The 13,945-nt window shown below is 49.0% G+C and overlaps 2 protein-coding genes across 3 annotated transcripts in view; one reads left to right on the top strand and one right to left on the bottom strand.

Moving 5' to 3' along the window:
- The window catches only part of SYN1 (synapsin I), a 68,468-nt gene that overhangs the window by 13,557 nt on the left and 40,966 nt on the right, over positions 1–13,945 (bottom strand). The gene's annotated exons all lie outside the window — the stretch shown is intronic.
- On the top strand, positions 5,418–11,310 carry TIMP1 (TIMP metallopeptidase inhibitor 1). Its single transcript, XM_007537348.3, has 6 exons — positions 5,418–5,695; positions 6,651–6,779; positions 7,964–8,043; positions 8,228–8,354; positions 9,000–9,124; positions 11,041–11,310. Exons 2-6 carry the CDS (start codon positions 6,659–6,661, stop codon positions 11,209–11,211), a joined length of 624 nt encoding a protein of 207 aa, XP_007537410.1. The 5' UTR covers positions 5,418–5,695; positions 6,651–6,658; the 3' UTR covers positions 11,212–11,310.

The following is a 13,945-nucleotide window of genomic DNA, read 5'->3' on the forward strand; positions in this document are numbered from 1 at the left end:
TCTGTGTGGGAGAAAAAAGGAGAGACACAGAAGTAGAGCATCACTGGCACATTCACTGTTGGGAATCAAACTCAGGACCTCATGCTTGAGAGTCTAACACTACCTATTGTACCACCTCCCAGGCTCCAAGTATTCTTTTAAAAAAATATTTAATTTGGGGCCAGGTGGCAGTGCACCTGGTTGAGCGCACATGTTACAATGTGCAAGGATCCAGGTTTAAGCCCCCAGTCCCCACCTGTAGGGGGGAAAGTTTCACAAGTGGTGAAGCAAGTCTGCAGGTCTCTCTCTCTCTCTTTCTCTCTCTCTCTCTCCCACTCCCTTCCCTCTCGATTTCTGGCTGTCTCTATCCAATAAATAAATAAAGACAATAAAAATAAATAAGTAAAGAGTATACTTATTTTAATTTAATGAGCAAAAGATAGAAAGACACACACACACACAAAGAGAGAGTGAGACTGACTGACTCCAGAGCACTGCTCAGCTTTCATTTATGGTGTTGACAGGTATTGAACCTGGGACTTTGGATCCTTAGCACTAAAATAGATCTTTTACTTGACCGCTATGCTATCTCTCTGACCAATATTCTTTTTCTTTCTTTTCGTTTATTTATTAGCATGAAATGGAGAGAAGGTGAAAGAGAATGAGAATGCCACTCAGGCATATGTGATGAGGGGGATGGAACTCAGGACCTAATGCTTGAAAGTCCAGTACTTTATCCACTGACTGCACTACCTCCCAAGTCACAACTATTCTATTATATTTATTTATTTTTTAGGGAAAGAGAGAGGCAAACTATTCTATTTTTTAAGATTCCATTTCTTTCTTTTTAAAAAATATTTTATTTATTAATGAGAATGATAGGAGAAGAGAAAAAGAACCAGACATCACACCAGTATATGTGCTGCTGGGGGTTGAACTCGGGCCCTCATGCTTAAGAGTTTAGTGCTTTATCCATTGTGCCACCTCCCGGATCACTCCATTTATTTCTTAATGGGAGGAGGAGGAGGAAGAGGAGGAGGAGGAGGAGGAGGAGGCGGAGGCGGCGGCGGCGGCAACATAGGCCAGAGTATCCTCTAGCACATGAGATACTGGGGATCAAACTCAGGACCCCATGCTTGAGAGTCCAACACCTTATCCATTCAGTCACCTTCCAGGTCACAAGTACTCTATTTATTCATTTCATTACTTATTTTTCTTTTAAAGCTTTTATTAATGAGATCAAGAACCACAGCATCACTCTGAATCACTGCCGTGATTGGGGATGAAACCCCAGAAACTCATTCTTTGAAGTACAAAGCTCTAGCCACTGCACCATCTCAAAGTTGCCTGAGGCAAGTCTCTTAAACCTCCTCTGGGCCTCAGTTTCCTCATCTGCACTATGGGGACAATTAAGTCCAAGCACCTGGTGTGCTGTGGTGACTGTCAGGTGTTCATTTGGCACTTACCAGCAGAGTTCTTGACTTTTTCACACACACACACACACACACACACACACACACACACACACACACACACACACACACACATACCCCGTACCTCAAATGGTCACACACCTTGACACCCATCCCTGGAAGCCCACCAGTTTCAAGACCTGTGCACTAACCCAGCTCCACACAACCCCTCACAGAGCAGACAGCCAGCAATGCTGACTAAGATTCCAGAGTCACAGAGCTGGCGTCAGAAGCAGGGTAGCCACAGGACTTTCCTTTCTTTGTCCACTTCTCCTTGGGCTGGGCCGCCCTGACTTACTCAGCCCATCTCATTCACTCTCACTCCCCTGCTTTCACAATCCACTGATATTCTAGTTTATGCCCTCCTCCCCTTTGACAGCTCTCACATCAGGATGATTTCTTCACTCTCATTCCTGGACAGGTCATTCCATCCCTCTGTGTGTCTCTGTTTCCTTATCTGTACAAAAAGACAACGGACAGTCTCTAACTCACAGTGATTTCGTGAGAACCCGGCTGGCTCTTTCAGGAAGGACACTTAACGCAGTAGCCGTCACGCCGGAAGCGTCAATCCTCAAGCCTCAGAACTTGGCAGCAAAGACTATGGAGTTGACAGCCCTGCATTTGCCAGTGCTGACTAACGAGCCGGTGGGGCTGGACTGAGTGACAGAATATTTACAAAGATCTTAGAGCAGTGCTTGGACCAGTAAGCACTGATACTGTATGTGCCTTTCTGTCTGTTTGTCCATGACTGCTGATCAGGCTGACCTGCTTGGGCTAATCAAGCTCAGCTAGCAAGGGGAGCAGTGGGGGCTGAATGGGCTGATTTGCACCAAGACTTTGGGGGACCCAGTTTATAGAACATGCTCATCGGTAGCTGTTGTTATCACTGCTATCAGCCCAGGAAGGATGTTAATCAATGCTCACAGTCCTTTCCCAGGATCTCTGGGAAGATTCTGGAAGCATCTGGAAGTTGGTGGGCAGTGTTGCCTCATTCTACTCCCCACTGTCAGGGGCCAAGGCGTGGGAAGGCTGCTGGGGAAGGGGTAGGACAGGATGGGAGAGTACTGGTTTGCCACTGACTCACTGACCTACCTCACCACTGCTCAACTCCCCCCCTCCCACCCAACACTTACTGATTCTTGGGCACTCTCCACCGCCCCCCTGACTAGGACTTTTACCCCCATCCTGGTGCTGGCTAGCCTAGGTTCAAAGCCCAGCCTTGCTTGGTCTGCGATACTAGGAGAGGTCTTCAATCCTTTTCCAACTTTCCTGTCCTCATCTGTGAAATGGCTGTCATTCACCTTCAAAGCTTACTGGGAACTCTCAGTAAAAGAGTCTGTGTTGTGTGCTCAGTGAGACTGAGTGTCCATATTGTATAGAAATGCTGCCTATCTGTCTCCCACATGTGCAATTTCACCACTCATAATGGGTCACATCTTTCACTTAGGTAAAGTGACAGAGAGGGCCCAGGAGATATCATAATGGTTATGCAAATCTCTCATGTGGGACTGAAGCCACCCAGAGAGGTGTCCCAGTGGATGAAGCACTGGACTGAGGAGGTAGCATAATAGTTTATTTTTATTTATTTATTTATTTCCTTTTGTTGCCCTTGTTTTTTATTGTTGTAGTTATTATTCTTGTTGTTATTGATGTCGTCGTGGTTAGATAGGACAGAGAGAAATGGAGAGAAGAGGGGAAGACAGAGAGGGGGAGAGAAAGATAAGACACCTGCAGACCTGCTTCACCGCATTTGAAGCGACGCCCCTGCAGATGGGGAGCCAGGGGCTTGAACCGGGATCCTTAACGCAGGTCCTTGAGCTTTGTGCCACCTGAGCTTAACCTACTGTGCTACCACCCGACTCCCGGGAGCGTAATAGTTTTGCCAAAGACTTTCATGCCTGAAGCTCTGAGGTCTCAAGTTCAATCCCAGTGCTATCAGAAGCCAGAGCTGAGCAGTGTTCTGGTTTAAATAAATAAAAAGGTACTGGAATCTCAAACAAGAGGTCTCAAGTTTGATCTCTGGCAGAGCATTTGCCAGAGTGATGTTCTGGTTCTCTTTCCCTCTCTTTCATAAATAAATCAGTCAGTCTCGGGGGGAGGGAAGACTGGGCAGTGGTGCACCCAGTTAAGTACACATAGTACTAAGTACAAGGATCCATGCAAGGACCCTGGTTCGAGCCTCTGCTCCCCACCTTCAGCAAGGATGCTTCACTAGCAATGAAGCAGGTCTGCAGGTCTCTCTCTCTCTCTCTTTCTTTTCTTTTCTTTCTTCCTGCTTCTCTGTCTCTCCCTCCCCTCTCAATTTCTCTCCACCTTACTGAATGAAAAGAAAAAAAAAGATCTAAAAATAAGATTTATGCCTGAGGCTCCAAGGCTCTGAGGTCTTAGGTTCAATCCCTGACACCACCGTAAGTCAGTGCCCTGGGTGGTGGGGGGAGTCTTAGAACACAGAGAGAGGGGAGTCAGGTGGTAGCGTAGCCAGTTAAGCGCAGGTGGCACAAAGTGCAAGGACCAGTGTAAGGATCCTGGTTTGAGTTCCCAGCTCCCCACCTGCAGGGGAGTCACTCCATGGGTGGTAAAGCAGGTCTGCAGGTGTCTTTCACTCCCCCTCTCTGTCTTCCCCTCCTCTCTCCATTTCTGTCTGTCCTATCCAACAATGACAACAACAATAATAACTACAACAAAAACAAACAAACAAAAAAAGGGCAACAAAAGGGAATAAATAAATATAAAAAAAAGAACACACAGAGAGGGAGAGACACTATAGCACAGAAGCTTCCTCTATGGCCATGGCACCTTCCATATGGTGCCTGGCCTTGTATCTGTACATGGTAGGCACCTGACCCCGTGTGCTCTCTCTCTACCCCACTGCACCTTTTAGAGGGGCTCTGACCCAGACTCCTACTTCAGGTCACCTGGGTTCAAGTTCCAGTTCTGACACTTATTAGCTATGATCTTAGACAAGCTATTCAACTACTCCATGCCTCAGTTTCTCCACATCATATTCTTCCTCCATTCGACTGCCTTATCACTTTCCACTGTTTATCACTCCTTTATTTATTTATTTATTTATTTATTTATTTTGTAGATACAGAAAGGTAGAGAGGCAGAGAGTGAAAAAGACTACAGCAATGAAGCTTCCTTCAATGCAGTGGGGGCAGGGCTCGAACTTGGGCTAAGCACAAGGCAAAGCAGAGCACTATCCAAGTGCGCTATTTCACCAGCCCTTCTCTTTTTCTTAATTATTATTTATTTACTGGATAGAGACAGAGAAATTGAGATGTGAGGGGGAAGATAGGGAGAGAGACAGAGAGACACCTGCAGTTCTCTTTTTTTAAAATTATTATTACCAGAGTACTGCTCAGCTCTGGCTTTGGCGGTGTGGGGGATTGAACCTGGGACTTAAGAGCCTCAGGCATTTGCATAACCATTACCATTTGCTTTACCTCCACCTCTGAGACACCTGCAGTTCTACTTCACCACTAATGAAGCTTTCCCCCTGCAGGTGGGGACCAGGGGCTTGAACCCGGGTCCTTGAGCACTTTACCAGGTGCACCACTGTCTGCTCCATCACCAGTCCTCCCCCCCCCTCCCAGAACACTGCTCAGCTCTGGCTTATGGTGGTGCTGGGGGTTGAACCCAAGACCTTGGAGCTTCAGGCATGAGAATTCTTTGCAGACCCATTATGCTGTCTCCCTGGCCCTTTCCTTCCATGGTTGCTACTTTAATTTGGTTTCCTCTCCGTCTCTTTTAGTCCTTTGCCAGAATATTGTCAGATCTGCCAAGAGCAAGGCAGGTAGGTGTGTGTGTGTGTGTGTGTGTGCGTGTGCGTGTGCCTGTGTGACAGACAGAAGGAGGTGCACAAGAATTCTTTGTGGCAGGAAGGCACAGAATCAGGCCTCAGCCTCTGGGAGCTAGAGAGATGCCAGTGAGTAGACTTTGGAGACTGCAGGCAAGGCAGCAGGGACAGGGAGCCTGTCAGCACTCCACTAGAAGCTGCCTGGAAGGCCTGGCGCCAGATGCGGGAGACCTGGGAGGCCCACAGAGAGGGCGAGAAGGAGGGCAAAGCGCCCTCAGCCCGCCTCTTGGCCTCCCCTGATGGTGGGCGGATGAGTAATGCGTCCAGGAAGCCTGGAGGCCTGTGGTTTCCGCACCACCGCCCCCGCCCCTTGAGGGGTGGACATTTAGCCTCTGCCGCCAGGCCCTGCCGCCATCGCCATCGTCTGCAGACCCCGCTGGCAGAGGTAGGTCGGGGGCGACTGGGGAAGGCTGCAGTGCCTGGGATGGGGCTAGAGCTGGCTTGACCGGCACCTGGCCAACCAAGCTGGGTGGTGGGTACCAGGTCCCTGGGCTGGAGAAGGGAGAGAGGGTGGAGAGGACGGGACTGAACCCCACAAACCTAACACCCCAAACTCCTTTGGACTCTGGCACCCATTCCCAACTCTCCCAAGTCCATGAGCACCTAATAACAGACACCTCTGACCCACTCCCATTGCCTCCCAGATGCTCTCCCTCTGAACTACTGCAGTTCCCCCAGACTCCCCCAAACCCCACACTAACTAAACTTTCAAACACGCTCCCATGGAAGAGGGAGCCAGCTCTGCTCTCACATGCCTCAGGCACCTCAACCTTCCTCAACTCCCAACCTCTTGCAAATACCTCAGAGTCCCTAAACCCTCCCATCTCCAATGATTATATATGCAACGTTAAAACTCTCAGCCTCAGGCACCTCCAACCCCCAATTCCTCACCTCAAACTCCTCAACTTTCTCAGACTGCCCTGAATCCTCAAACTCCCTCAGCTCTTCCCTTAACATCAAATACCACAGCCCCTAAGACTCCCCCTAACTTCCCCACTCTCCATTGTGCAAACTCCACAATTCCTAAACTCTCAGCCCCTCCCCCCCCACCTCCGCAGCTGAGCTTTTCAAATCCTCAAATCCCTTAACACCCCACCCCCAAAGTCTGGGAGGTGGCATAGTGGATAAAACACATTGGACTGTCAAGCGTAAGGTTCTAGAGTCTGATCCCTGGCATCCCATGTGTCAGAGTAATGCTCTATTCCTCCCTCCCTCCCTATCAATATGGATTTTAGGAAATCCTTGAGCTTCAGTGTAGTCACCCCTCATTGCTGCAGGCTGTTAGAGGAGGGTGGGCTGCAGGGGTGGGAGTGCCTGAACCCTCCTCTCCACCTCTGCAGAACTCACCATGGCCCCCTTTGCACCCCTGGTCTCCGGCATTCTGATGTTGCTGTGGCTGACAGCCTCCAGCAGGGCCTGCACCTGTGTCCCATCTCACCCCCAGACAGCCTTCTGCAACTCTGACCTCGGTGAGTCTGCCCCTTGTAGCCCTGCACTGGCTGTACTGGCTTTTCCCTCTGCCAGTGGGTGGCTGCCTCAAATGTTCCCTGCTATTCTTGAGTTGCCTTACCCAGCTCTGAAATTCCCCATTATGCCTTCCTCTTCCTCTTATTATTTTTGAAAGATTTATCTATCATTAATGAGATGTGTGTGTGTGTGTGTGTGTGAGAGAGAGAGAGAGAGAGAGAGAGATAGAAGAGGGAGAGAGGGAAAGAGAAAAGCAGAGCATCATTCTGGCACATGTGATGTCCGGGATCAAATTTGGAACCTCACGCTTGAGAGTTCAATGCTTCCTCCACTGTGTTGCTGCATTTATTTATTTATTTATTTATTTTTCGCCAGAGTACTGTTCAGCTCTGGCTTATGGTGGTACTGGGGATTGAACCTGGGGTCTCAGAGCCTCAGAATCACTACGCTTTCTCCCCAGCCCAACTTACTACCTTCTTTAAAAAAAGTTTTAAAAATATTTATTTATATTTATTTTCCCCTTTTTGTTGCCCTTTTTTTGTAGTTATTGTTGTTTATGTCATCGTTGTTAGATAGGACAGAGGGGGAGAGAAAGAGAGACACCTGCAGACCTGCTTCATCGCCTGTGAAGTGACTCCCCTGCATGTGGGGAGCTGGGGGCTCGAACCGGGATCTTTATGCCGGTCCTTTCACTTTGCACCACGTGTGCTTAACCCACTGCGCTACCGCCCGACTCCCAACTTATTACCTTCTAACCTTCTCAGTCAGACTTGCTGATTTTGCTCATATTTCATCTCCCTCTTCCTGGTGAGACTTTGAACACCACAAGGGGAGGGTTTTCTGTAACTTGTAACTTGTTCACTGTGTCCCTAACATTCAGAACTGTGCCTGGCATGCATAGAAGATACTCCAAAAGCTCTCTGGAGTGAACAGACAATGAATAACATGAAGGAAGGGGGTGGAATAGATCTAGCAGTGGATTCTCAAGCAATGGAGTCCTAAGTTTGAGTCAAGGCATTGCATGTGCCAGAGTGACGCTCCGGTTCTCTCACACTCGCTCCCCTGTGAATACCTACGAATACTTATTGAAGCATGTGCTTTGCTAGTGTGAGCATTGTGAGCATTTGGTTTGATTGGCACATGCAGTTCGTCTGACTCATCCTCCCCCTCCCCTTCCCCTCTATAGTCATCAAAGCCAAGTTTGTGGGAACCACAGAAGTCAACCAGACTGCCTTATACCAGCGTTATGAAATCAAGATGACCAAGGTATTATTCTTTCTGCCCTTCTTCTTCCTCCCACCCCCACCCTACAATCCCTAACGCCTTCCTGCCTCTGGATCCCAGTTCCCGCAAAGCTGACTGAGAAATGAAACTTCAGGGAAGAAGGTGGAGTGGGAGGAGGAATGGGAGGACCATGGCAGCTAGACACTTCTCTCTCATCCACTGACAGATGTTCAAAGGCTTCCAAGCCCTGGGGGATGCCCCTGACATCCGGTTTGTCTACACCCCTGCCATGGAGAGTGTCTGCGGCTACTTCCACAACTCCCAGAACCGCAGTGAGGAGTTCCTTGTCGCTGGTGAGGCTGAGCCCGCCCCCTGGTGGTGTAGCCAGGACTGGGACCGGGTGGGACTCCAAATGCCTGGACCCTATGGGAAAAAAAAGACCCCAATCTCCACTTTTCAGAAGGGCTGGGGGGGGGGGGGACAGGACAGTGAAATATCTCACTCAGATACCGTGCTGCTTTGTCATGTGCACAGCCCATGTTCGAGCCTGACCCCCAGTGCATTGAAGGAAGCTTTGGTGCTGTGGTCTTGGCCTCTCTCTTTCTCTCTCTCTCTCCCTCCCACCTTCCTATTTCTCTATCTAAAAACAAGTAAATGAATATAAAAAAATAAGGGGGCTGGGTGGTGGCACACCAAGTTAAGCACACACACCACTATGCGAAAGGACCCATGTTCAAGCCTCTGGTCCACACTTGCAGAGGGGAAGCTTCATGAGTGGTGAAGCAGTGTTGCAGATGTCTCTCTGTCTCTCTGTCTCCCTCTCTATCCTCCTTCCTTCTCAAATTTTCTCTGTCCTATCAAATAAAATAAAGTGTGAAAAAAATCAGAGAGAGAGAGAGAGAGAGATAGGGGTGGTAGGGTCTTTGCTCCCAGGATGCCCTGCCCCCTGGATCAGCCAGGGAGTTGCCTGCTCCATACCACCCCCTTCCTCCTCACAGGACAATTGTGGAAGGGCCACCTGCACATCACCACCTGCAGTTTTGTGGCCCCTTGGAACAGCCTGAGCTCTTCCCAGCGCCGGGGCTTTACCAAAGCCTACTCTGAGGGCTGCAAGGAATGCACAGTGAGTGCCTGGGCCTTGCCTCGGGCATCTTCCCCAACCATGGTTTGGTTCTGACTTCCTCTGGCTAGCCTTGCCCCTACTCCCTGCCCCTCCTGGAACCCTAAGGCTGGTCTCTCAAACCCAGGACCACTGCCCTGGAAAGTCTGACCAGGGCTTTGCTTTGAATCTGCTACCTAAAGACTGGCTGTCCTCTGCATCCTGGCTGTTTCCTGCTCTCCTCCTCAAGGCCTGCAGATCGCTCTTTCCCTCTCCCTGCCCCCATCCCAAGGGGTTTCTGGAACGTTCCTCAAATCTGCTGACACCACCAGCTCCTGGGCATGTTGCTCTTCACCTCATACTATCTCGCTCATGAGGGCGTGTTCCAGCCATGGCCTTTTTTTCCCCCTGTCCCCAAGACTGTTCCCTGAGGGTCCAGAGACCTTCACTGAGTCGGTTGGACTCTCCCTCCCCACCCCATGCTTCATCTCTTCACCAGCCAGCTGTCTCCCACTAGGACCCTTTGTTCCCCATCTTATGGGCTGTTCATTCCCCAGGAAGCCTGTCTGTCTGTCTGTCTGCCCACCTCCCCACTACTAGTGCCAATTACCACCTAGGACACCAATTAAATTGGTGATTCACTGTCACCTCACAGAGTCCAGTGAGTCAACACACACACGCACATGCACACACACATGCACACCTGCCTATGGGAAGGGTTCCTGAGTCTGTACCCAAGTGGAGTGACACCAAGTCTCATCACCACTGAAAGTGGAGGAGAGGGCGGGGGTAGATAGCATAATAGTTATACAAAGAATCTCTCATGCTTGAGGCTCAAAGACCCAGATTCAATCCCCCACACCACCACAAGCCAGAGCAGAGCAGTGCTCTGGTAAAAAAACAAAAGAAAGTGGAGGAGGGGTGACGAGGCATGTGGTTCATCTGGTAGAGCACAGAACTTGCATGCATGGGGCCCTAGGTTCAATCCCCGGCATTGCCTGTGCCAAAGCAGAGCAATCCAGCACACTGGTTGGCATCTCTCTCTCTCTCTCACTCACTCACTCATTAAAACAGAAGAAACTTATTTAGGGCCGTATGGTGGCACACCTGGTTAATTGCACATATTATCATGCACAAGGACCCAGGTTCAAGTCCCCAGTCCCTCTCTGCAGGGAGAAAGCTTCACAAGTGGTGAAGCAGGGCTGCAGATGTCTCTCTGTCTCTCTCCTTCTCTATCTCCCCCTCCAATCTCAATTTCTCTCTGTTCTAGCAAGTAAAATAAAGTCAAAAACTTATTTTATTTCTTTAAGACTTACTTACTGCATAATGAGAGAGGGAAAGAGAGGACCATAGCATCGCTCTGGCACATGCAATGACAGCTCAGCGCTCACTCTATCCATTGCATCACTTCCTAGGCCACTTTTTAACAAATATTTATTTATTTAATTTATTCCCTTTTTGTTGCCCTTGTTGTTGATGTCATCGTTGTTGGCTAGGACAGAGAGAAATGGAGAGAGGAGGGGAAGAAAGAGAGGGGGAGAGAAAGATAGACACCTGCAGACCTGCTTCACCGCCTGTGAAGCGACTCCCCTGCAGGTGGGGAGCCGGGGGCTCCAACTGGGATCCTGACGCCGGTCTTTGCGCTTTGCACCACGTGCGTGCGCTTAACCTGCTGTGCTACCGCCTGACTCCCGCTTTTTTTTTTTTTTTTTTTCTCTAATCAGGAAACTGCTCAGCTCTAGCTTATGGTAGTACCAAAGACTGAACCTGGGACTTTGGAGGCTCAGGCACTAAAGACTTTTTGCAGAACCATTATGCTATATCCACAGCCCCTTCTCAATATTATTTTTCTTCTTTTAGTTGAGGAAGGGAGAGTTTTGCTCTGTTAAACAGACGGGGGGGGGCAGCCCTAAGAGGTGTGTCTCCCTCTCCTCCTACAGGTGTTCCCCTGCTCCTCCATCCCCTGCAAGCTGCAGAGTGACACCCACTGCCTGTGGACGGATCAGCTGCTCCAGGGTTCAGAGAAGGGTTTCCAGAGCCGCCACCTGGCCTGCCTGCCCCGGGAGCCAGGCATGTGCACCTGGCGCTCCCTGCGCCATCGGATGGCCTGAGTCCTGACTCCGACAGAAGCTGGCGCCCGCACAGTGTTCACTCCCCTTCCCTGTTCCTGTCTTCTCTCTCTGATGATGAAATAAAGAACTTCCACCCAGCAGGCAGTGTTCCTGTGTGCTGTCTGGGATGTATCCTGTGTGTGGGGGGCGGTCTTTGAATCAATGCAGAGGGGGGTGAGGTATGCATGAGGCCCTGGGTTCAACCCCTAGCACTGCTTTCGCCAAAGCAGAGCAGTGCAGTACTCTGATATCTGTGTGTCTCTGTCTCTGTCTCTTTTAAATAAATAGTGGCCTGATGGGACTGGATGGTGGTGCACCTGGTTAAGCACACATTGTCATGCACTTGAACTTGGGTTTGAGCCCCCTCCCACCTGCATGGGGGAAACTTCATGAGCGGTGAAGCATGTCTGCAGGTGACTCTCTGTCTCTTCCTCTCTATCTCCCCTTCCTCTCTAATTCCTATTTGTCTTATCTAATTAAAAAAGAAGACGAAAATAAATAGTGGCTTGAGAGATAACATAGTGAATAGGATGTTGGACTTTAAAGCACAAGGTCCCAAGCTTGATCCCTGGCATCACAGAGGCCAGAATAATGGTCCGGTTCTCCCTGTGTCTCTACCCACCTCAATAAAGAAATGCAATTTGGGAGTCAGGCAGTGGTGCAGTGAGTCAAGCACACATGGCACAAAGTGCAAGGACCGGCGTAAGGATCCCAGTTTGAGCACCCGGCTCCCCACCTGCAGGGGAGTCGCTTCACAGGCGATGAAGCAGGTCTGCAGGTGTCTATCTTTCTCTCCCTTTCTCTGTCTTCCCCTCCTCTCTCCATTTCTCTCTGTCCTATCCAACAAAGACAACATCAATCACCACAACAATGTTAAACAACAAGGACAACAAAGGGGAAAATAAATAAATAAATGTAAAAATTTTAAAAAATAAAAAAGAAATGCAATTTAAAAAAATACAAATTTTTACACATTTTATGACATAAAATTGGCTATTATTATTAATAATAATATTGTTATTATTATTTGTGGTCCAGGAGGTGGTTCAGTGGATAAAGCATTGGACTCTCAAGTATGAGGTCCTGAGTTCAATACCTGGCCATACATGTACATTTTTACAAGAGACAGGCAGACAAATAAAGGTGCCAGAGTGGTCGTCTGGCATATGCCACACCAGGGATAAAACTCAGAACCTCAAGCTTTTTTTTTTCTTTTTTAATTTTAACTTTTTAAATTTTTTTATTTATAAAAGGAAACATTGACTAAACCATAGGATAAGAGGGGTACAACTCCACACAATTCCCACCACTAGAAATCTGTATCCCCTCCAGTCCCCTGATAGCTTTCCTATTCTTTAACCCTCTGGGAGTATGGACCCAAGGTCATTGTAGGATGCAGAAGGTGGGAGGTCTGGCTTCTGTGACTGCTTCCCCGCTGAACATGGGCATTGACAGGTCGATCCGTACTCCCAGCCTCCTCAAGCTTCTAAGCCCAGAGCTTTCCCATTACAACACCTCTTCAGCTACAGTAAGAGCCAGTGAGCCTGCTTCACAAGGGGTGGAGCAGGACTGCCGGTGTCTTTCTCCCTCTCTATCTCTTCATTTCCTCTTGATTTCTCTCTGTCTAGCCAGTCCACCAATAAAGAAAATATTTTAACAGGAAAAAAAGAAAAGAAAAGAAAACTATGTTTCCCAGAATTCCTGGTACCAAGCAACAAAGAAAAGAAAAAGCAAGCTAAAAGAAGAATAATGATTGTACAGAAGAGGGACCTGGAATCTGACTTTGGACTCAGACATAACTACCAGGAGATGGAGCAAGGTAGTGGCACACTGGGTTGAACACACACGTCGCTATGTGCAAGGACTTGGGTTTAAGCCTCTGCTTCCCATTTGCTAGGAGGTGGGGGGTACTTCATGAGAGGTCAAACAGGTCTGTAGGTGTCTCTCTTTCTCTTTATCCCCCCCTCTCAGCCGCTCTCTGTCCTATCAAAATAGAAGGGGAAAAAACAGGGGAAAAACTGACCGCCAGAAGCAGTGGATTCCTAGTGCTGGCACCGAGCCACGGCAATAAGCCTGACAGCAAAAATTAAAAATAGATAAATATTAGGAGCCAAAGGACTGGGAAGGAGGGAGAAACTGGACTAGCAGCAGCAGGCAGCAGCAGTAGCATGGAGGAAAAGCTGGAGAAGTAGATGCAGATGGATCTGGGAGTGTGGAACTGAGCTGAGCTGAGCTGAGCTGAGCTGAACAGAGGACTCAGGAGGGCTGGACCAGCAAAAGGAGAAGCAGCAAAACAAAGTGGCTGGAGGTGAGGGGTGGGGGAAGCAGTCCTCACGGACATTTCTTTTCTGGGTGTTTGCACTGTCTCTAAGGCAATAAAACACCGTTTTCATTTAATTAATGTTTGTTGGATTTTTGGTAGCCTCAAATTAATGATTTCTCTACTAACACAGGCAAGAACAGCTCTCCCTCTAACTCTAACACCACTGTAGCCCCATTCCTAAACAGCTCACAATGCCACCCCCCAGCCCTGCTGGAGCCGCCCAGCAGGCTCTCTAACCCTGATCCAGATCCTAGCCCTACTACATCTCCCCATCGTTCTTCTAGAAAAATTATGACCACAAGTACAGTGCATTGAGCCCCATCCCAAGTGTCCAAGTGAGGACCTCAACCAGGGAGAAGAGGCAGGTGGGAATGACAGCCTTGGGAGAGGTGCCCCATGGGGGCTGGCCTT

Source organism: Erinaceus europaeus, unplaced genomic scaffold (genome assembly GCF_950295315.1).
Source record: "Erinaceus europaeus unplaced genomic scaffold, mEriEur2.1 scaffold_628, whole genome shotgun sequence".
NCBI classification, from domain to species: domain Eukaryota; kingdom Metazoa; phylum Chordata; class Mammalia; order Eulipotyphla; family Erinaceidae; genus Erinaceus; species Erinaceus europaeus.